General features: G+C 37.1%; 1 protein-coding gene across 4 annotated transcripts in view; it reads right to left on the bottom strand.

Moving 5' to 3' along the window:
• Positions 1 to 24,758, bottom strand: part of LOC113108919 (unconventional myosin-XVI-like) — a 222,370-nt gene that overhangs the window by 29,422 nt on the left and 168,190 nt on the right. For all 4 annotated transcript variants that reach the window (XM_026272343.1, XM_026272342.1, XM_026272344.1 and 1 more), the window contains exons 27-32: positions 19,258 to 19,463; positions 9,498 to 9,600; positions 7,883 to 7,979; positions 7,552 to 7,798; positions 4,982 to 5,352; positions 3,100 to 4,269 (exon numbers count right to left, since the gene is read on the bottom strand). In XM_026272343.1, the coding sequence (XP_026128128.1) occupies positions 3,100 to 4,269; positions 4,982 to 5,352; positions 7,552 to 7,798; positions 7,883 to 7,979; positions 9,498 to 9,600; positions 19,258 to 19,463 (2,194 nt within the window). The remainder of the gene's footprint in view (positions 1 to 3,099; positions 4,270 to 4,981; positions 5,353 to 7,551; positions 7,799 to 7,882; positions 7,980 to 9,497; positions 9,601 to 19,257; positions 19,464 to 24,758) is intronic.

Genomic DNA, 24,758 nt, shown 5'->3' with positions numbered 1-24,758 from the left:
TTGTAATATATTTTAAAATGTACTCCTGTCCTGAAATGCAAAGCTGAATTTTCAGCATCATCACTCCATTCTTCAGTGTCATATGATGCTTCAGATATAATTATTGAGTTGGTGATCAAGAAACAATTTTGACTCAGTTGTGCTGCTTAATTTTTCTATGAAAATCATGATAAATTGTTTTCAGGGTTCTTTGATAAATATAACGTTTAAAAGAACAGCATTTATTTGAAATATAATCTTTTTTTTTAATCTTATACATTTCTTTACTGAAATGTGAAAAGTCCTTGAATTAAAGTATTGATGTATTTAATACATTAATGGACATATAAATTAAAGCATTAAAGAACAACAACAACAGAGAAAGATAACTAGACAAGATTAAATTGAGATTATATATATATATATATATATATATATATATATATATATATATATATATATATATATATATATATATATATATATATATATATATATATATATATAATAAATCAAAATATAAGGGCGTTATAACACCTAATCTTAAAAGGTGCAATGTAGCATGCAGAAATGTTGTATTGCAGACATGCTTTGAAATATTTCTCAAGCATGACACTAACAAAAACATTATGACAGATTAATGTTTGTTCATTTCACACAGTCATGAACGTACATTAATGCGAGAAGTAATTCGACACTGAGTGTGTCCTAAGACGTGCAAACACACACACACACACACACACACACACACACACATTGTAATTTGGGGATTCACACACATTGCAGGGTTTCACATCCGTCAGCAGAGCGGAAGACTTCGATATTTAATATTTCATAGCTACATCATCTCTTTTCCATGTAATATTTATGTGACTGGAGCCAATACACCCAGTGCCCTTTACACTAAACTGAATCAAGACAGAGAGAGACAGAAAAAAGAGGCACCCAGTAATTAAAGCTCATTGATTATGTCTCCATAACATCCCAGACAATATTGTTACACATGTAATGAACAAACTAGATATCTCAATCATTCATTGCAATCAAAGGAAAGTCCACATTGTTAAAATTATCTTTGCTTTAGATCCATATATAGTTAAAAAATATCTGCTTCGGATTCACGCAATTAGTCGTAGTGGTTGCTAAGTTAATTGTATTGATCTTTCATGATCTTATTCTGCATATAAACAGAATGTATATGGCTGATTCTCACCTCTAGATAAAAAAAGTCAAACGGTTAAATAAATACTGGCCTCCATGGTCAGGGATGTGCACAGACATGCTGAGGGGCATGGGTTTAAGTGGAAAAAGGGCACTTCTCATGTATTTTTTTTTTTAAAACAAAATGTTAAAAATATTAGGGGTGTGCGATATTGACAAAATATATCTCAATACATTTTTTTTTAATATCCGCTGTACTTCTGCAGCTCTCTGCATGTCAGTGATGTGCATGTGCTGATCAGTGTGTGCTACACTGCTGAGCTGCGGAGACGCGGAGAGATAAAGGCGTCAAAATTGTCTCAACGTTTCCCGACCTGACCTGATATTTTGATTTTTGATTTGATTTTGACAAAAAAAAAAAAAAAAACACTTCCCAGAAAAAAAGGGCACTTTCTCTTGGGGAAGAGAAAGGGCAGGTGCTCAAGCCCCCTTTGATGTGTACGTGTGCACGTGCTTGTCCATGTTGTCCTTTAGATGTTACCGATCATGGACTAAGATATTTAGATTAAACTTGTCATTTGCACATTTGTGAAACAACATTGTAGTTCTTATTACACTTATATTGCACACAAGCACATGTGGGTCAGGGTCATATGGGACCCATGCTCATAAATTCATGATGGGAGTAGATAAACCATCTTTAATTAAATACAAAGGTTAAGAGGAGGAGGTGAGGGAAACCGTGTTAGACACAGCATGCAAACTAAACTGGCACGCACACCCAACATCCTTCCTAAGAATGCTTTCTCATCAAATTATCTTATTTTAATGTGACATTTAATGCTCTTTTCCTAAATGTCTTTAATGTGAATTATATATTAGTTCACAATAAAAATAAATAAAGATTCCAGAACACCATTCCAGATTTGGGCCCATAGTGTAGAAGCATTTAAGGGTAGTTGTTGCGTAAAAAATTTGTCATTCCCGTAAAAGTGATCCAGAGCAGATGCAAAATACAGCCTAAACCTCCATCATACATAAACATTCTGCCTGCATCAGAATGGGTTTCTGAGAGAGAACACGGAGGTTTTATGGAAAATGTCTGTTTTATCAGTACGGACCTCATTGTTTTTTGACAATCAAAGCACGGCACTGGATGAGTCAAAAAAAATAAAATAAAAATAAAATACTAAACAGGACATGCCTTTCAGTAACCACTTACATGAAATTACATTAAACCAGAAGAGAGCTGGGAAAGTTTCTATAATTTGACCAGACTATTTTAATGCTCCTCCAGCAAATTAAGCATGACCATGTGTGCTGGTGAGCTAAACTCCTTTTGATGAGCTATAAAAATCTGTGATTAAAGACAAATCTGTGATTCATGTCTCTGGAGCACGCAATACAACAGTTTAAAAGGATAGTTCACACATAAATGAAAACTGTAATCATAAGCTGTGTTTCTATTACCCTTCAAACTATACAAATTGAAAATATGTCCAATGGTAAAGTAAATTTCACAAAAACTCCCATATATCAGAAAAAAAAATGTGCTCACATAAGGTGGTTTTTCAGGCAATTTGAAAAAGGAATATCTCATAAAACTGCAATATAAACAGTTTTTTATTGACATTTATCAAATATTGCAAAGGTTTTGTGCAAATCTGATTGAAACTAGACTGAAACTGATCAAGCTATTTACTCAACCTCATTTCAAATCTGTATGAATACTGTGAAACAAAAAAGATTTCAACAAAAAGTATAAATACTGTCACTCTGTGGCACTTTCAACATTGATTTTGTTGAGGCCTGACGTGGTCGAACACTGGCACAACTATAGACAAGGTGCTTGAGAGACCTGCATGGCCATACATGTACGCAACTCCTTTTGGTGCCGAAAATGGCACTGGAATTACTTACAACACATGTACCCAAACACACGCACACACCCTCACTCACCGCTGTCACGGATCTTTCTTCCAGTGGTGGACTTGCGAAGAAGGCTGCGCCCTGAGCTGAAAATTGTGTTGAGCTCATCTAGAGGGCTGGTGAGGGGTCTCCCATTGGCAGGGTTGAAAAGCAGAGGTGAGGAAGAGCAGGAGTGAGCTCTGCGGGGCTCTGGCCTCGAGGTCTTTACTGGGGAGAAGGGAGGTTTGGAATTGCTTGGGGGTGTCTCTGCCAGACTGTGTCCTATTTTATGGGTGACTTTTGGAGAATCGGAGGTAGCCACAGAAGCTGCACGGGTCAGGGCCAAGACGTTTGGTTCAGGGGGGAAGGGGAAGTGGGATGGGGGACGGTAAGGAGGCGGAAGTGCTGCCGGAGGTGGAGGAGGAGTCAAGGGTGGTGTAGATTTGTCTGGCATTAAAACGGAAAGACTCGGTGAGGAGTCAGCTCTTTGTCGTGTATACTGTGGTGAGAGTGGGCTGCCCCCATCCTGGCTGGTGTAATTGAGGTTGGTCTCGAACACCGGCAGCTTCTTCACCTCCAAAGGTGTAAGGGGGGACTCATCTGAGGCAGGAGAGCAGGTGACAGGAGACGGAGGGAAGACTAGAAGTGGGGGACGATGTGGAAGGAGGTTGGGGAATGGAGCTGGAATGTCACATGCTGTCCCATCTTTGCCCTGCTGCTTTCCCGCGAGCGTGCCAGAGTGCTCCATCAAAGTCACAGGCCTTTTGATTTCCAGCACTGGGGCAGGTAGGATAGTGGTAGTGGGATTGACAGCTTCAGGCTTAACCACCACTGGAACTGACCCCACCTCATCAGGTGGGAAGTACTTCATTTCCTCGTATACCGCCTCTCCCAGTTCTGGACTGTGGGAGTCTGCCAGGCTTAGGGCTCTTGAGGCCCCCACCATCTCAATATACACATCCTCCTCATCCTGACAGGGGTATAGGCTTAGCACAGAAGAATGGGGGCCATCTGCAGATGCTGCTCGCTGGATGAGGCCCAAGCAGTGGCCACCTCGTAACAGGCTCACAAGTTTCATGTCCGTGGGCCGAGCAGGAGAAGGTACAGAGATCTCCTCATAGGAGCCTGTCAGTTTAGTATTAGGGCTGCGCTTGGGCTTGGGGGGTGGGATTTTCTTCATGGTACTGTAGTCATCACTGTGAGGGCGAGGTTTAGAAAGAGCTGGTGGTGTAGTCGGATGATAGATGGTTTTGGAAGGAAAGGGAAAAGCTATTTACCGGAATGCCAGGAACAATTCTCAATACTGAAGCAGATTAAAACATTTAGTTCTGTGTTGCATGAAACGTTTATGCCCAAAAGTATGTGGACATCTGGGTTGCACTTTATTTTACAGTACGTGTACTAACATGTACTTATAGTGTACTTACAGTGTATTTATCTAAGAAAGTTCTGGTAATACAAGGTAACTACATGGGGTAGGGTTAGGTTTAGGGGTAGGTTCAGGGTTAGTACCTAGTTATTACATAGTTATTGTAATTACTATAATAAGTACATAGTATGCACATGAGGAACAGGACTGTAAAATAAAGTGCTACCGACATCTGAATACCACACCTACATTGTATTTACAATTAATTAATATTTAATCTACATTTATTATATTGAAACCACTGTCATTAATTCCCCTTGCACTCTTCAGGAAAGGTTTTAACACTAGATGCTGAAATAGGGATGCAAGTATTGCACTCATTCTGACACAAGTGCATCAGTGAGGATAAACCTTAATGTTGCATGTGCGGTCTGTCTTACAAAGGTAAATCAGCGGGATTCAGGTTTAGGCTTTGTGCAGGTCAATACATCATGTATAATAGAAGAGGGTGTCCACGTACTTTTGGACATGCAGTGAATGTTTTGATTTCATATTTATACGTACGATCAGAAGGAGAGAGCTGGGTTTTTGGTGGGCTTCCAGATGGAGAGGTGTGACCCTCAGCAGGGCTGTCTTTGGGTGCAATACTCAGCCCTGCACTCACTGCCTCGTACGATGCACTCAGACGTGTATTAGGGTCCCGTTTTGGTTTGGGAGGAGGTTGTTTTCGTGGGGAGGAGAGGCTCCCTCCATTTCCCTCCTCAGTGGAGTGTGGCGCAGGCTGAAGGGCTGCTTTGATTAATGTCCCAATGCTGGAGTGTACCAAGCTGTCCATAACCAGGGGTAGAGGCACAGAGCTGGAACGGAAATGCCGGATTGGTCTGTTCCCCCCACGGCCCGCAACATCGTTAACCCTCCCGCTTTTTTCAACAGCCCTAAACAAAAGAATGGGATGAATAATTCAGCATATTCAAATGGTACAACTGCTGGTGGAAATAAGATTTCTAGTGCCATTTCTGTCATTAGTCATGACTGGTATTACACTGGTATCCCCCACCCTTCCCAATCTAGCAAATCATTATTCATTCAAATGTTCATGATTTCAATCATTAACTCACTATCAGACTAGAAGCATATGTCCTGTCTCAATGTATGATGGGTAGTGAAGGTCCTAAGCAGCTGCCATTTGTGGGAGGATCAGCCTCAACCTTCGTAAAATCAATACACCAATGTCAAGCTGTCCATTCATTTCTGGGCTAAGATTTCATTACACTACACTAACTGGAATGGGTGTTTCCTTAACAATACGATTAATAAAATAAATAACTAGGTTTATCAATCAAATCAAAATGCAACCTTAATAATAACATGATATGCAGATCAAATTGATACACAAAGTGGTACCTCATGGTAGTCTGGGGGCATAGTGACGTGGTTAAACATAATTATATATACATATACAAGAGCTAACCACTTTATATTAACTATTCGTAAACCATTAGTAGTAAAGACTCAGAGACTACTCATTTTCATTTTTTCCTTGATACCAGTAAACGATAACAACAAATTAGCATCGCATTATGATTCTAAACTCTAAAGATTATTTACATTGCTGATCTAAGCTGATTCCTGGTATACTCTAATGAGACAAGCACACTCTTGTTTGATATTTCCCCTATAATCTGGGCCTGCCATCTGTTGTTCTCGCAGGAAAGGCGATGGAGTATTGGGGTGGATGGTATTTGGGGAACAGGGGGAGGCGAGGGGTTACAGTGACTTAAAAGCCTAAGGAGATTTCAGCAGCCCAGAGTGGGGGTGGGTCTTATCTCTCTCTCTGATTAGCAGTATGGAACTCCTCACTGATTAAGTTTGCCACATCTAGATTAGCTATGAAACCCTAATCACTCAATCGCCTGCACCTCCCTAATTTGTGATGCTAAAAGTGAATGTAGGTGATAAATGTGTGTGCGTGTTTTAAAGAACAAGAAGCCCACCCCCTGCATAATGGCAGATGGTCGTTCCAGAATGACTGAGGCACTGTTGATGACAATGGCCACCCAAATACACCTGTGTTTATGCTTGTGTGAATATATTCCCTTCCAATGATACTGATCAGCACTTCCTTGGCAACTGTTGCATTGTGTCAGACAGTTGCTTGTGCCTAATTTCTACATAAATATGTGCTTAGTCCTGTGTGTTTGGATTTAATAAAGCAACATGCCACTTAATATTCTGAGTTACTGTGATTTTATCTCAGGTATGGGATGGTCTTGAAGTGGAGTGCCTGAAACCTTTTCACCATGGCCCATGCGACTTGTTCAGTCAGAAGTTTTTGACAATTAATATATATATATATATATATATATATATATATATATATATATATATATATATATATATATATATATATATATATATATATATATATATATATATATAGCCTTTGGAATCAGTTTTGGGTACATAATATATCAATTGAATAGGCAGATATAACCTTGCAGTTTGCAAACTTTTTCAGATGGAGATGGTAGTACGTACTGTGTGTTCCACCGTTAATAGTATCTACAACTAACCTGAGATCAGGCTTCCTTTTTGCTAAATTCCCAATAACATCTCAACAATTGCCAGTAATTCTAACATCAGTGGCAAACTAAGGCGCATTCTGTTCCCATTTTGTTTGCAAAGGGAGAACAAGGAGAAACAATTAAAACCTCCCATGAATTTTTATAGATTCCTCAAACCCAAGTGGAAAAGGCCTGCTTTGGATTTAATCAGATACTTCAATATAATTTAAACTGTTAGGGTGTCTAATATAATCCTTTAAGATGAATCTGAAATGCCACATCTGATTGAATTTCAGCAGACAAAACGAGATTTCATGTTAGAGATCCTCTAAGTGACACCAATATGAATATTATTATTTCCTTGATATGTATTTTATTTTAAGAACTAATAATACAAAATAAAAAAATAGAGACAGGAGCGCACTCAACTTTTGAAAAGCAAAAAACCTTGTTACCATAGAAAAAGCTGATTTTAATAATTGAGAATAACTTTAAATTGAGATGTGTGTATTGTAAAAAGACATTTCATGGGTAGTTAAAAAGTAACACATTCTCTGCTATAAGTTTCACCTCTTGGGCGAGTCTTCTTCTTTGCCCACAGGTTCTGGTCTCTCGCCCAGTGGAGGGGCACTGATGTGACCACGGAGGCGGTCGTTCTCTCGTGCAATATCTGCTGCGTTTTGGATGACCAGGCTGTCGTAAGCACGCATGCCCAAGTCCTCTGCTCCCTGCAGGAACCGTTGGATGTTACACTGCTCCTTCTGCCGAGACGCGAGCCTGCGACGTGCACATTGTCTGGCCAACCAGCCACGCACCACTGAATCACACACACACACACACACACACACGATTAAGTAAAAATATGAGCCTAGTGACAGATCATACACTGTGAACACATTACCTTTCTGACAGACAATGATCTTCTTGTGCAGTTGATGGCAGCGGTCATTAAGGTGATCGGCCTGCCAGTATCTCAAGAAAACCTTACTGTTCCCCATCTGAACAAGAGAAGAAAAGAGGAAGAGAGATAGGTAATCACATTAACTCCGTTCCAAAATCAAGTTTTGCTGCCTACTAGCTATATACATGGGAAAAAGATTTTTGCTGCTTGTCCCATTTACTTGAAATCAGGTAAAGCAACACAATTGCTGAACATATGATCACAGCTTAATTAAGTTTCATACAGCCCACTTAAATATGTCAAATTAAAGGTTACTTAATCCACTTTGTTGTTGAATCATTGTTGACTGAAACTAGATATGGAATGGAAAGAAATGGATAGATTTTTAGTTTACAGCATATACATTTACATATATCTGAATTGGGTAGAATATAATAAAACTAAATGTTATTTTATGAATTTTTGAGTAAAAGGAAAGACATGTTTGTGTTTAATGTTCAGTTATTCGGGACATTTTTCTTTTTGTGGAGATTGTGGTTAGATTGTATTATGTTGTATTAAGATTATGGAGCTTGCAGGTTCATTCGATGAACGTTACAGTTAATGTCACTGCTGTGCCAAGTAAACATTTATGAATTATTTTAAGACACATTTTAAAAAGTGTTGACTCAAAATGTTAATTTTACTTAACCAGGTTAAAATGCATTTGACTTAATTCCATGTGTGACCTTTATCTGAAATCTTTTCTTTAGCAGAAACATGCAAAAGAAAAAATGGAGTAAGACTGCTAAGACAGCATCATAATTGATATGTAACATAATTACCAAATAACAGTACATCGCATGACTCTCAACCATAGACTCTATAAAAACATGGACTTCGTGTTAGTGACGTCACCCATAGATTTTTGAATAGCATTTTTGAAGCTAAAAGTGGGCAGAGTGGGCAAACGCCATCTTGGCAGTGCATCACCTAGCGTCACTCCCAGAAAATCGATTTTACCTATATAGAAATTATACCTAAACGCAATTACCTATATAGACCTGGTGTAAAGTTGGGCATTTTAATATGGGGAGTCTATGGGACCGACTCCCTTTTGGAGCCAATCGATGAATTGCAGTTTTAGTCAATTCCGTGGTGGTTTCACGAGAGAGACCAAAAGACCGCCGCTCGGTCTCAACTTACAGTTGAGTTCAACAGAATTTGATGATAGCATGATGCTAATGGCACAAACACGAAGCACACATACTGTATATGTTGTGTAAAATAGTATATCTTTAAATATCTTCGTAGTATTCAAAGGAATATGAGATTAATATTAAGATCAAGAATCAAAATCACTCATCTGCCACTTGGATTTTAATTATATTGTCATAATACATTCCAGAATTGCTTTCTCTCCAAATGGTAGATGTGATGTTGATTTATAATTTGAAAAAAATAATAATAATAATAATGATAATAAGTAACTTAGAACACAATTATGTGTCCTACCTTAGACTGTGATGCCTTAAAATCCTGTCTCTCTAATCCATTCTTACTAGTTTCAGAACAGGACATCTCTGCCCCTTATGTGCGTTTCCCTAAAGCTCTGTAGACATCTTTGGTAACTCACCTGCCAGCCCTGGAGTTTACAATGCTGCAGAATGTGCCGGCACTTCTCCTCTGCTGATGCTTTCTTCCTGTCGGTGAGGATGGTGTCCACCAGCTCCCTGTATCTGCACCACAAACCCACAGAACATCACTGTCACCCACTCAACTGCATATGAACTCTATGAGCCCATTACTACTACGTTATAGCACATTGGTCACTAATGGCTGTATCATAAGGACTACCCACTTCCTGTTGGTCTTGTTTAACAGGGCTGTGATTTTCAAATGCAATAACCATCTAGCACTTCTGAGGTTAAGCTACAAAAGACAATGCTCAATCAGCTTCACTCCCTTGGTGGGAAAACCCACAGAGAAGGTCAAAGGGTTTCAGAGTCTGGAGGACTTCTCAGCATCTGCTGCGCTGGCTGTTGGCAAGACAACCATTCACAGAGAAGGGTCAAACTTGGAGAGCTTTGCTGCATTGTTGTGGAGTAGAGGGATCAAGCATCTGTGGTGTGAGAGGGTGAGCTGTAGACACACCCCTCAAACACGTGTGTGTGTGTGTGTGTGTGTTTGTGCATTTGGATTATGCTTTATGGAACATCTGCTGCAAAGGGAAAAGTGTTTAATAATCAATGAGACAAAAATAATTCACAAAGGAAGAACTCGAGCATGCGTGATCCATGTTAAATATTATTATATATTTTTAAATCGCATTTACTGCTGCTCTGCAAAATTTTGAAGGTAAGAAGTCCATTTATTTAAATATTCTGCTTGCAAAATTTTGCCTAAATATTATGAATGTGATCAACTGCCCCCCGTCACAAAAAAATAAATAAATAAATAAATAAAAAATATTGTTAATATTGCTCTATAATGAAATGAAAAGTTTAACATACCACCTTGGAAATAAAGCTTAATGTCTTTAAATACGTACTGTATATAGTCAATTATTTCTCTGAATAAATTATGATGTGAATATTTTTACTGTCCTGATTGAGCAACATCTATTTCAGACTCTCCAAGATTGCACAAATATGTTTATTACCGTTTCCGTGTAAATGTTGTAATAATAATTTAACCATTTAAATCATTAGCTGCTTTAAAAAGAATGTTGTTAACGAAATCGTTGCAATATTTGCAGTTAGCTACTGTACGAATAAAAACACTATAACTAAATTATATAAACAATGAATTACTGTACAAGGTCTCGTCCGTCTGATGTTTATCACGTTCATGATGTTTGCTACTGTAATAAAAAATAACCGTTTAAATTCTTAGGGTGTTTGCATTGTAAGAATGTAGTGTAATGAGATACTGTGGATTAAAAAATAATAAAAAAAAAAATAATAATAATAATTTTATATATATAAATTACTGGGAATTATTTTAGACATGATAAGCATGCAGCGAAAATGTGATATTGTGAGACACATTTTTAATATGTGAACAGAAATCTTCTGTTCATATGTTTTAACATTTCACAGCAAATCTTTGTTGCCCCATATATGCATCTACCCATCTCATTCCCAAAACATTTTGCATTTTTAATGACTTTTCAATAATACTTCACAAAACTGATCCTTTATTCTGCCTGCCTATTAACACAATTAAACATGGTGCATACTTCCTCATACGCAGCTGCATTATGGGCCATTAAAATGTCATGCCGGTGATTCGTGATGCAAGAAATCTTAATGCGAGAGTGAAAACTGACATCCTGACTTTCAACAAAAATGAATAAATAATTTACACAATACCCTCACCGTTTCCACTGAGCACACAGCTCACATGCTTTGGTAAAGTAGCACATGGTGAACAGATGGGAGGGTGGGATTGCAGAGATGTAGTGTATTGGGGGGGGGGGGGGGGCTTTTCCATGCGCTCAGTCAAACACTTGCTTAAACCTTAAGCCAAATTAACCCAGCGTCTCCCTTTCAATGTGATTTACAGCAGCCTGGTGCTTCTGAACTTCCCCTAACCCTTCTGCTATGACCAAGACCCACGGCTTCCCACAGGAGTCATCAACCATGAAGGGAGCCAGGGGAAACCAAAGACCTCTTGTACATGGATATGAAAATTATCGATGCCCTCACAGTTTGTAGGACCTTTGGGGATTGAGTCATATGAACTCAACAGGGTCTACTGCTTGGCAGTTAAACTCTAAATTGGGATTATGGGAGGGGAAGATTTACCCCAATATTCACAGCAAATAGCCACAATAAAACAACGAGGACAACAACAGACCATCATCTCTTATCCTGAGCATCATTATGGTGATAAGAACCACTGACGGCATTTCTGCTGTCAGGAAAAAAGCAGAGACTCGTGTACGAGCATGTACATTAATGTAGAAATCAAACAGCAATGCCTTTCAAAGTACTGGAACTGAGCATGCTAAGAAAAAAAAGGCAATGTACAGAGAGCCTTATGTAAATCAGTGTATTATTGCAGGATTTCCTGTTCCCAGCTGTTATCCACTGCCGTCACTACAGTCCAGCTCTCACTAGGTAAACACAGACACACACACACACACACACACACACACACACACACACACACACACACACATATATATATATATATATATTTCACACAAATATATTGTGTAAAACAAATAAACAAGATGAAAGGAGTATTGCAGAGCCAGCTGGTGGTTCATGTTATGAGGATCTTTTCAGATTGAGAAGAAATTTGCACAATGTGATATCTGATATATGCATTTGGCATATTCATGAAAAAAATTTTTTTTGTGTATTATAATTTTTTTTTATAAAATATTGTTGTCGTTTTCTTTTTGTAAAAAACTGTTCCTCTGAACCTTCTATTCATTAAAAAAAACATGAACAACACGTATTACTGTTTGTACAACTATATTAAGAAGCACAACTGCTTTTATCATTGATAAGAAAATAAAAAATATAATAATGATTATAATAAAAAGCATATTAGAATAATTTCTGAAAGAAACAGCCATATGACACTGAAAACTGAAAATTCAGCTTTTCTGTCACAATAATAAATTATGTTTATGTTTTAAAATGCATTGAAATAAAAAGCAGTTATTTTAAATTGTAGTACTATTTTGATCAAATAAATGCACCCTTGGTGAGCATAAGAGTTCTGACTTCTTTCATAAACATGGAAGTTTGAAACTTTTTGAACTTTCTAAAAACATTATTGAGAAAATGTATTCTAATTTTTTTTTTTTTTTCAGCAATAATATTTTTAATCATAATATTTTTACTACTAATATATATATATTTTTAGATGTTTAAGATGCTTAAAAATCTAAATTATATCATTGCAAACTCTGTGTGCATGTCTTTCTTCTTTGGAAAACAAAATAAGATAATTTTGTACAATTTTGTTTTTGTCCCCCTATAGTCATCGGGTCATTCAGTGTAATTTTGGATCCCACTGTCTTGGACAAACATTGACGAAAACAACATCCTTCAAAAAATCTTTTGTTCCCAAAAATAAAGAAAATCTTTTAGGTTTGAACAAAAAAGAAAAGTCACAAGGATGAGCAACTGATGACAGAATGTTTATTTTGGGGTAAACTATCCCTTTAAGAACATGGTAATGGACACTTCAATCCCTCACTGCCTCATTTTCATTCACATCAAATTAAACTGTGGACTCTGACTCAGATCCACGCTTTTGCTTCTGAGTCTGTGTGTGCTATGGTTCATGATACAGCGAGGATGCTGCACTGCGTTTAAAGGTGGGTGAGTAGTTTGTCCTGAGGTTTGAGCTTAACAGTGATAAATAAGCCTGTCATATTCATTAGTGCTGGGCCAGAGACTACTACTCACCTCAGGCTACACACCCCACTCCATTCATAAAGACCATGAAGACAGAGAAAAAAAATACTCTACTCAAAGAATCAAATCATCCAAGAACTTCTCAATTGCACGTCACACATATATAAAAACCAACATCCATTCAAAACTATAATAACTCTCCCTTCACCCTCACACACGCTCATGAATGGCTTGATGGAGGCGCTGGAGGTTGTGAATGGGCTCTTTGTGACTCACAGCCTCTTTTCTGCCTCGGGAAGTCAAGGCGTCTTTGGAAGAGACGTGCTGGATGGAGGATACACAGGACTCCACATCATAAGCAAACACAAAGCTGCATTTATCCAAGGCTTCACTTCTTTATTTACCCACAAGTCAACAGAAAATCAACACACACGTGTGCTCGGACAAAGACTGGCACATGGCGCAAGAAAAGGGAAAATTGTAGCGATTTGTGAGCTGTTCGCTCTGGGCAGTGCAAACAGAAATGATAAGTGAATGCCTGAGAGAGGTGGTCAGATATGAATAATACAGAATTGCATGTTTTTTTTTTTTTTTTTTAGTTTTTAGCACAATTAAATTAACTATTTGTATATGTAAATGTATACACACACACACAGTTCTTTGCAAAAGACTAGTATTTTTCACCAACAAAAAAATGGTTTTAAGTCAGTTATTTCTATGTTTTGCTGTAGTGTGTCAGTAGGAAATATCAATTTACATTACCAAACATTATTATTTCAATTAATTGTAATAATCCCGTGAGATTTTAGTTTGCACACGGAATCTGACAAACAGCTAGAGCTCCACACAGAGATCTGATCTCATCATCATCATCAGTCTGTCTGGAATAACATGAAGAAACAGAACAAACTGAGACAGACTCAAGGTACAGTTAATACACATTTTAGTTGCATATTTGAATTTATTGAAAGGATATATAGTCAGCGCTTTTGCTCGATTCGGTTAATGAAAATAGCTCCAAGCAAAGACCACAGCAGAACAGTTTTTGAGCAACACACTGCGAAGTTCCATTACTGAATGATTCACGTTTTTGAATTTTGAATCATTTGAGTTATTGATTCAGTATTCCTTTCATAAAGACAGGTACTTGCTTCATTCTTGAATAAATCAGCTGTCTGAACAAATGTTTGAAGGCACGCTTCAATGACTCATTAATTAAGACAGTCACTTTCTGCCACCTTCTGGTTACTTTCATAGTTTCATACACACACACACACACACACACACACACACACACACACACACACACACACACACACACACACACACACACACACACACACACACACACTCACACACTCACACACTCACACACTCACACACAGACACACACACACACACACATTTATAAAAACACCAAGCTCACAACATTATTCATGCTATTAAATTTTTACAGTGTGAATGCATTCGTGGTAAATTTCATCTACATTGAACTATCTGTGTAAATGCAACTTCTGTTTCTTCTGCAGTGGAAATATCAGTTTTGAAGATACCGATTTCATTTGATTGGTAACAGACCTATATTGTCTTATATTACTGTTAAGTGAAATTATTAATAAAATGTAAGAAATTGATATGAAAGGTCATGCATGCATTTAATATGGTCAGGGAAAATGTCCTGTAAATAGGCCAAAAATTACATGGAAATCAAAATTAAATAAATTTTTGTATGCAGTATTAAGTCGTATAAAACAAAATTTCCCAACAACAAAATTGTGGCCAGTGAAAATGCTGATTGGCTAGTAAATTTGCAAAACCACCAGCCACAGTGGCTGCTGAGCAAGCCGTATTTAGATATAGATAAACATAATCAAATAAAATCACTCAAAAACACAAATAAACAGGTTTGTACAGCTCTAGCTACGCACACAAAAACATATAAGAAAAGCTTGAATATCATAAAGCAAACACCCACAAGGCTAACAGAGCTCCCCCCATCAAATGCCATGACAATTGACCTCTGTGTCAGACAACCTCTAGCTCGAAAAGCCCAAGATTTCCATCACAATCGTCTGGCCTTCGTCTCCCTGCATCCCATCAGCAGCCTCTCACCCTGTCTGGCCCGCTGTAGCATTATTGTGATGCTAACACACACACACACACACACACACACGTACTCACTCAGGCAAAAACAAACCACGTCACCCATGTGCTCAGATAAACACAGCACATCACGTGAATGTGAGAATGGACACCACAGACTGACTGAAATAATGGCAAAGCATATGTCTCACAGAGGAAAGTTACCCTTCATGCTAATGAGCAGGTGAGACACTGGCACACAGTAGATCCATCTTGCTCTTGTTAAAGGGGAACTGCTCTCCAAAACAGCAATGTTATTCCTATCAGAAGACTATCTGCTTAATTTCATGTCGTCAAAACAATATTAACAATCACAGGAGAATCTGATCTATTTTATCCCCAGTCTAAACACAAATGTCACAAATGTCTGGGTCATTTAATCCAGAGTCAACACGAGCTGCTGTCTAGGAGCTAAAATGTTCTTTCTCTCCCTCTCTCCCTTTCTGAAAGATTCATGATGTTTACAGCCAGGTAGTGGAAACTTACAGTGGCATGTGACCAGCAGCGTCCCGATTCATTATCGCACTGGAATGTTACCGTAATCCTTTTATCCTTTATTGAGCGAGAGAGAAAGAGCAGCGTGTGATCTAATGAAAGCACACAAACGCTGCTCAGAAAAACAGTGGGGAAGGAGTTTGGAAAATTAGACACTTAAGTACATCTGAAATGATAAAACAGTGAGAAAGACACTCAAGAGAGAAGGGCAGCGATGAGGAAAAACCTCAAGGGCAATACTTTTCCCATCAACTGGTCACAATGCACAACAGCGCAGTATGCTGCGTCACAGACGCATCGCACTCATGTAAACAAGCACGGATGAGAAGCGCATGGCGGAGCAAGCGAGAGACGCTCTGGATGGAAGCACATTCACTCTCTGACAGCAGATGGCGCTAAGCAGCAGAAATGCAGCTGTTACACCAGAAACAAAACAGCTGTGCCACTTTCTGAAACATGTTTGAATGATTTAAAGCTGCAGTTGGTAACTTTTGACGCTCTAGCGGTTAATAAACAGAACTGCTTGCGTCTTGCGGAAGAACATCGTAGCTGGAACTACTTCTCTCTGTTTATGTCTATGAAGAATCACAAAGGTACTGGGTTACTCCGCCGCGGTACCCCCGAAGCAATCTAAAATAGTCCGAATATAAACACTTATTATAGGTGCACCCTAGTGATTCAGGACAAGCCAAAAACACGGTTTGGAAAATGGATTCATGGTGTACTCGCTTATTATATTATTTTTTTCTTCATTTTGAACACAAACAAAGTTACGGACCGCAACTCTGATTGGTTGATTTCTTTCCAGGAGTGATGTATTTCTGCAAATGGCAATAGGAGCACTGGGAGGAGCCAGATGAGCTTGATTTTTTCACAGATTATCTGTCTCATATTCTACTGTCAGGACAGGTTTAACAAATATGTAATCAATATATTTTTACAAAAGTTACCTACTGCAGCTTTAAATTGCCATTCAGATTTATATATTCACAGTGATGTTCATCACAGTGTCAAATACTTAAATATTTAGACTTAACTTGCTATTTATTTATTCATTTTAATCTGGACTACAATATGCCCTAGATATTGTTTGAAAAGGTTTCAATTCTTCAGTGTTCGGCATTATGACCATATTTTGCAACTAAGTTTCAATATTGTGATAATAGCATATACTGTGATAAAAGCATTAGCAATTAATTGCAACATGAAAATGTGATAAAATCCTCTCTAATCTTCCGGTTTCCATAGAAAATATGTAAACACTGGAGACACTCGTCTCAAAAGTTGCTTCATTATAATTACCAAAACTAAAACTAAAATGCATAAAACATTTTAAAGTATCAATAAAATAACTGTTGCTGAAAATAACTAAAGCTACACTGATAACTGAAGTATAAAAAAAATAAAAATAAAAATAAAAAATCACCAATAACCCTTTTGTGAACCTCTATCAAAAGTTAAGTTTGAAAGGTGAATGAAATGAGAGAAAAAAATGTCAAAGATAGAGTGGGAACTTTACGAGCCTCTCCAGCACTAAAATAAAGTCTGGTTTGTGCAAAGAGCGGGAACAGCCTATTCTGTGGGTGTCAGTGTGACATGAAGAAGAGGCACTGTGTTCCCGAGGAAGATGAAGCCAGAGTCACACTGAACCATTGCTTGACAGAAGGAACAGCCTGCTCCTCTTTCATCTTCTTCCCATTCTGAAAAGTGCGGAGAAGATTTCTTGAAATTACAATCTCCTTTTTTCAATCCAATTTTCTGTCTTTCTCTTTGATGCTTTATCCCATTTCTCTCTCTTCCAGTCATGTGAAGTTGAGCTGAGATCAGGGTGACCCCTCCGAGATCACTTCATCCTCTTTGAAACTGACCCATTATCACTCCATCAGAAAAATGGCCACTCAAAAAAAAAAAAAAAAAAAAAAAAAACCTTCCTACTGAGGCCTATGAGCATTAATCATAGCGTGAATCCAGTGTCACAATCTAGACGCTGCTCTCAGCATACACACACGGTATATACTTTCTGCCTAACCTCAGCTGAACTGAAAGTCCATCTCGAGCATATAACACAGACAGCTTGAGTCAGGAAGACACATATCAGCATCTGAGAAAGTGCACTTACGATATATTCCCAGCAGGAATGCCACTTTACCTCATTTGACCTGGCAGCAGAAATGATTTGAAAAGCCTCTTGTGCTGAGTGTATAGAAACATTAATTTATGTCCACAGAAATAGAGTTTAAAAGACGTCTTGACCTCAGTAATTATATATATATATATATATATATATATATATATATATATATATATATATATATATATATATGTTCTCATGGGAAACATGCTAAAATATGCTTGATTTAAAAACAGACAACAGAAAATATTAAACCTGCTGCATTTTCAACACATTTCACTTATACTGCATTAAGTAAACAAATAAATAATTATTTAGTTATTAAGATAGTTATTTTACATAATCATATAACAATGCATAATACAATATAATGTTTTATTCTACAATGAGTTGATTATTCTGCTGAGCACTAATTATGTCAAAAATATGATATTCTATTGTAGTTCAATTTAATTGATTAGTTTATAAAAAAAAATAAACAATACAACTATAATATTGTTAATTATTGATTATTATTTATGTTTAAAATAATTAATATAATATAATATAATATAATATAATATAATATAATATAATATAATATAATATAATATAATAATTCCTGTGATGCAAAGCTGAATTTTCAGCATCATTACTCCAGTCTTCAGTGTCATATGATCCTTCAGAAATCATAATGATATGCTAATTTGGTGCTAAAGAAAGATTTCTTATTATTATGAATGTTAAAAACATATTTTTTGTTGTGGAAACCATAATTTAACGAGGATCCTTTGATGAATAGAAAAAAACAACAAAAAAAAACATTTATGCAAACTTTCTTAACATAATAATTGTCTTTATTGACACTTTTCATGAATTTAATTCACTCTTGCTGAATAAAAATATTCTTTATATATATACTTTATATAGTAATATATTCTCTCTCTCTCTCTCTCTATATATATATATATCTATATATATATATATATATATATATATATATATATATATATATATATATATATATATATATATATATATATATATATATATCCTTGTTTATAAAATTTTTTTCTTTTTTTTTACTATACTGTTCAAAAGTTTGGGGTAAAACATTTTGTGTTTATTTAACATGCAAAAGTTCTTATTTGAAGAACGTATGGTTTACTGCTTACAGGTAGTAATGGGGCACATATCTGTACTCTATCTTGCCGTAGAAAGTGCCTTACAATCACATCAGTGTCCAGTTGAAGGGTTGAGGATCTCACCTGCTCAGGAAGCTGGTGAAAGACAGGCGGACTGGGTATCCATAGCGGATCATGCGGACCATCTCCAGAACCCCCACGTACTGGAGCTGTGAGGACACGTGGAAGCTGTCGAACACATCAGGCGTTCCAGCGTTGTTGGGCCTGACGCACTGCACAAAGTGAGGTGTACACGCCTGCAGCTTACTGGTGATCTCACACAGAGAGTTCTGGAACCAGAGAGAGCAGCAGGAAAAGACAGGTGAGGCTGTTGTTTATGTAATGTTACATTCAGATTTATCTCAATGACTCCCATTTGCTTCCATTTTTTGCAGCAACATGAGTCATGGTACATCCTCCTCTCACCATCTGTCATCACTTACAAGAAAGCCCAGACAGAACCTTTTTTTTTCCCTCTGTACAATGGATTTAAAGAAACAGTTCAGTCAAAATATACAATTCTGTCATCATTCACACACTGTCATGTTGTTTCAAACTGGTATGACTTTACTGTGAAACATAAAAAGAGACAGTGTACAGACAACTCTTTTCAATATGATTTAAGTAAATGGGGACTCGGACTGTTAAGCTTCAAAATACCAAAAAAGCACAATGAAAGAACCATACAAGTCATGCATGTCACTCACGACTTCAGAAGACTTGAAATGTAGTGCATAGGTTATACAGTATAGACATTTCGTTTTTTTTTGTTGCTTTTTTGTCAGCTTTAACAGCCCCATCTTCCCATTAAGAACCAGTTTAAAATGAAGAAGAATGAATAGTAGACCTCAGAATTTCTCAATTTGTGTCACCGAAGTCAAACTTACGTATTTGGAATATGCTTCTACCCAAAGCACTGAACACTACCTCCAAGGTACACTTTTTAATTTTTCTTTTCTTTTCTAAATCAGTTTATGCATTTTGTTGGGTGCTGAACACATGACCCTTGCATTGCTCGTGCCAGGTTTAGAAAAAGACAGTAATTAAATGTTCATTTTAGGTTAACTATATTTCCTTAATTAAGCAAAAAATGTGTTAAGCACAGATTATCCTTTATTTAGGACATTTAAACTTAGATTACTTAGATTACTTAGAAACTCAAGTTACTTTTAAGTTTAAGTTTTTCAAGTTATCAATCCTAAAAAAAAAAAAAAAAGAACTGCACTACAAAGAGAAACTTATATCTTTTTAATAAGTTTTCAGCCTCTGAATATCCAAATAAGACAAATGAGATATCTCTGAAAAGCTTTACAATACTTTTTAAAGCATTCAGATAGGGTTAGCGTTTCAAAAGTTATTAAACATTTAAGAACAATAGGCATTTTTACAATAGGTCTTTGAGGGTTAAATGAAGTCAGTGTAAGGGAAACAGGTCAATTTAGCTCAAAGGGAATCATTTAATAATTTAAAGGGAATTTGAACAGAATCACTGTTTCACGGCTGTTCACGGAGACGCCCTGCGATTCACTGAACAAGCCGTTTAACATCAAATCTGCGCTGGATATTAATATCCAAAGTATAGTGAAAACACGATCAATTAGCACAGTAACAAGTTCGGCAGTTTAAGACTTGTAAGCACAAAACACAAGATACTTCTCTTTTCAATATGAATAAGGCTTTATTAGATAAATCTAAGACATATAAACTAATCGAACACATAAACGCACACACTCACGCATTCACACAAGTTGCAGGAAGATCGAAAGTTAGGGAAAGATGAGTTTAAGAGAATGGAAATATGGAATCCCAAGTTAACAGCAATACGTTAAATTGCATAGACATGAACAACCATCAATCACGTAATTAGCCCTCGCATTGAGTTCCTCAATGAGGTTAAAATTATATTAGATACACCAGTAAAGGTCACAGTCTGGAGGTTACTTGCGTCTCCTGTGAAAAAGGGAATCCCGTTGAAAGGGGTATTCCGGTGTCGCTGATTGGCTGGAAGTTCAGTAGTCGCTGAAGTGACGTCTTAGGAAGGCCCGTGGTGGGGCGTTGGTTGAAGATGGAGTTGTGTGGCTGGTTGAAGTTGAACGTGCAGACGAGGTCGACGTTACAAAACTTAACTCAGAACACGAAACTCTCAAACGGAAAAGAAAAGAAGTAAAGTTTGACGAGACTAAGTCGTGTTTCTTCTCATCGTGGTTAAGTAGCAGCAGGCTTGCAGGCCGAAGCACGCTGGAACCGCGCTCAAAGAACAGTGATGACTAACAGCATGACTAAAAGCTAAAGCTAGGTAGCAAAGCTACAAGCTAAAAGCTAAAAGCAAACTAAAAGCAGACATAGCTAATAGCAGAAGCACAGCTAGAGACTAAAAGCAAGATTTTATGGTGTCCAAAGTATTTAAAGTGGCCTGTTGGCCACACCTCAAATGTTGTCTTGACCAATAAGATATTGTCTTGGCTCGGGGGTATCATAAATCATATGTTTATCTTACCAAGCATGTGGTCCGAATTTTCCCACTCTTGCAGGGTCTAATTTTGGACATGATTCCTATAACCAGGTTATGATATATTTGACAAATAAATGATTGTCTGAACTAATTCAAGAAAGCAGATTCGATTATATCGATACTAGACATGACTATGTATCCTATAGTTATCAAAAGACATACACAATAAGTGATTATAACATGATAGTCGAATGTGTGGGTTACATATAAATAAATATGGAGTTAAGCAATGGAATGATATTCATTTAGAAGTCATTTTGGAGTTCATTTTGGTCCATATATATGTACAAAAGACAGTTTCTTTGTCATTCTCTGACAGAGGGATGTTCTGGGAAGACAGAGCTTTAAAGCCCCTCCCCCCTTAGGAATTTCAGTCTGGTTCTGCTAGGTGGGGGGAAGTCAATGGAAGTGTTTAACTCATGGGTTACCATGTGATGTCCAGCGTTGCATTTCAATTACGAACAACAAATTTGACAATCTCTTCTGCGAATTAAAATTGTCAATAATTGTTCTAGTGGTGTTAATGTTGAAAGCTGTTGTGTGAACAAGTTGGTTGGTTGGTTATCTTCCTTGGGACTTGTGGCACAAAATGTTTTATGACTTCCTGAGGAATCCGGCTCGTGTTCCAAACACAGCTTTGATAGACTCTTTAATTTGTCTGGTTCGACTAATTTTTGTTACATCAGTCACGTCGAAAACAAATATTTTCTGATAAATAATCTGTATGAAACCAACTTGAGGTCCAGTCTTTCCCATCCAAGCTCACCTATACTGTGATAATGCCCACACACTTCATGCACTATAAAATAATTATCCAAGCGAAATCAAGCTTGAGACATGGGAGCATGTAATTGTCCATATCACCTCCATAAACAATTAATGATTCAAGATGATCTCCGCTACTTTTTTAGTTTTTTGAAGAAGACACGCAGTGAAGAATAAGCCTTGAATTCACCTCAGAAGAAGAATGCGATGCTGATGTGGATTAATCCAGCGGATGATTTCATCCTGATGAGTCATTTCTTTTTACTTATATTATTGATACTGTAACAAACTTGTACACAATCACAACCAACTTTTGCTAAACTATAATGCCAGACTAAAATACGTTGAGGGCAACATTTAGAAATATGATATGGCAACCTTTCATTGCATCTAAATGTTGTAGGTCAGCATTTTAGCTATTCTGCTGTGATTTATGAAAGGGCATAATGACGCATAAAACATAATTTTTAATTCATATTTTTTAACATTGCATTTGTAGCTTAAGTAACATAATTGTATTGGCATTAGTAACTGTAATCAAATTATATGCATTTAAAATGTAATGTTACATTACCCGCGTTACCAGGTAAAGTAATTAGAATCCAGTAATTCTGCGACCAAACGTGTAGCCTTTTGAAGAATATTGCATTTGACAGCACAAAAGCACAGGCACTCAGCGTATGTGCTCTAGAAAGTTTCATCCTTGTTCAAGGTCTTTGCTATTTCTCTGTGGAAGTTATGAGTAATAAAAATGTGTTTGTACTCCTTTGCACTAGAGTTGTCGGTAAGAATAAATAACTTTTATTCATAATTTTTAGTCACGTAACTGGAGACCTGGAGGGTAAAACATTTATAGAAGCACTGCACAGGCCTGTCAATACTGCACCCTCTGCAATATTTTAATCAATAAAAACAGTAAGAATTTCTAAAACACAACACAATAACATGTGTACTAATGGATATAACAAGATTGAACTCAATATACACCTTACTAATAAAACAGGCAAGCAGATGAGCTCAGAACATGAACTCAATGAGCTAAACTGCATGTTAAGAATTTTCTTTACAATGTTTTTCTAAGGGAAAACAATTAATTTGGAAGTTGCCACCTTGCATATATTGCACCTATGCGTCAGTTCCTTTTCATCCCCTTCCTTCCCCGTAGCCATCCTCTCTCCACTTCGCTCACTCAGAGCTGTCAATAGTATAATACAATGTTCTACATGAATGCAAGTGATAGTCACAGTCATGTTTGGTATAATTTAAATTGTCTCAGTGCGACTGGGACAATGGTCTCAATACTACAAGAAGCAGACTGAAAGAAAATAAAGATCCTAAAAGTTTAGATATATTTCTCTCACTGTAGAGAGTGTGCCATTTTTGAGTGTCTTTCATGCAAATTACCATCTGTCCCCAAAAAGGTTTAAACCAGTGGTGCCCAACCCTGTCTCTGGAGATCTACCTACCTGCAGAGTTCAGTTCCAACCCTTTTTCAGCACACCTGCATGTAATTACCAAGTGCTCCCGAAGATGTTAATTAGCTGGATAAGCCGTGTTTGATCAGGGTTGGAGCTGAACTTTACATTAAGGTACAGTAGATCTCCAGGAAAAGGGTTGGGCACCACCGGTGTAAACGATGACGTCTAGGACTTGTTCAAAACAATTTTTGATTGTTTGTTCCTGTCTCTGTTTGGAAGGTGTTTGTCTTGGTCTTAAGTTTAAGGAAATGTTGCATGAAGATCAGGGACGATCAGTAAGCACAGCACCTGATTTTAGGTCACACATGCGCATAAGTTATTTCAGTTAACAACAACAAAATAGCTAGGACTGCAATAACAATATTGACAAGTGCTTGTGAGCGTGAGGATATGAGACGGCTCAAATTTGTGAGTATGAGATCCGTATACCAGCTTTTACGAGACTCAAGAATAAGATTAAAAAGATTCAGATTAAAGAGTTAATTAGAATAATGATAAATAATAATTGGCATTCTAACCTAAATTCGAGGTCACAATAAAATGGAGTCAGATCAGAAATTAACTTAAATTAAATAACTTTGCGCACTGATAAGACCGACAAAGCAGGAAATCTTCACCCACCATTAGATACCTTCATTGGGCCTATTGTGTGGACCTTACATGGGTGTTTCTATAAGAGTGTGATGTCACACGAAAACTAATTGATGTTACATAATTGAGGTTAGGGCTTTTTTGAAACAATGTGTTGCCACCTTAAGGACAAACTCATTAGTGGAAAATAAATTAAGCGGAGCATAAAATTATGTAGCATGCACTGTACAAATACCATA

This window comes from Carassius auratus, chromosome 9 (genome assembly GCF_003368295.1).
Source record: "Carassius auratus strain Wakin chromosome 9, ASM336829v1, whole genome shotgun sequence".
NCBI classification, from domain to species: Eukaryota; Metazoa; Chordata; class Actinopteri; order Cypriniformes; family Cyprinidae; genus Carassius; species Carassius auratus.
Note: the sequence above shows the minus strand (reverse complement) of the source record. Positions and strands in the feature narration are given on the sequence as shown.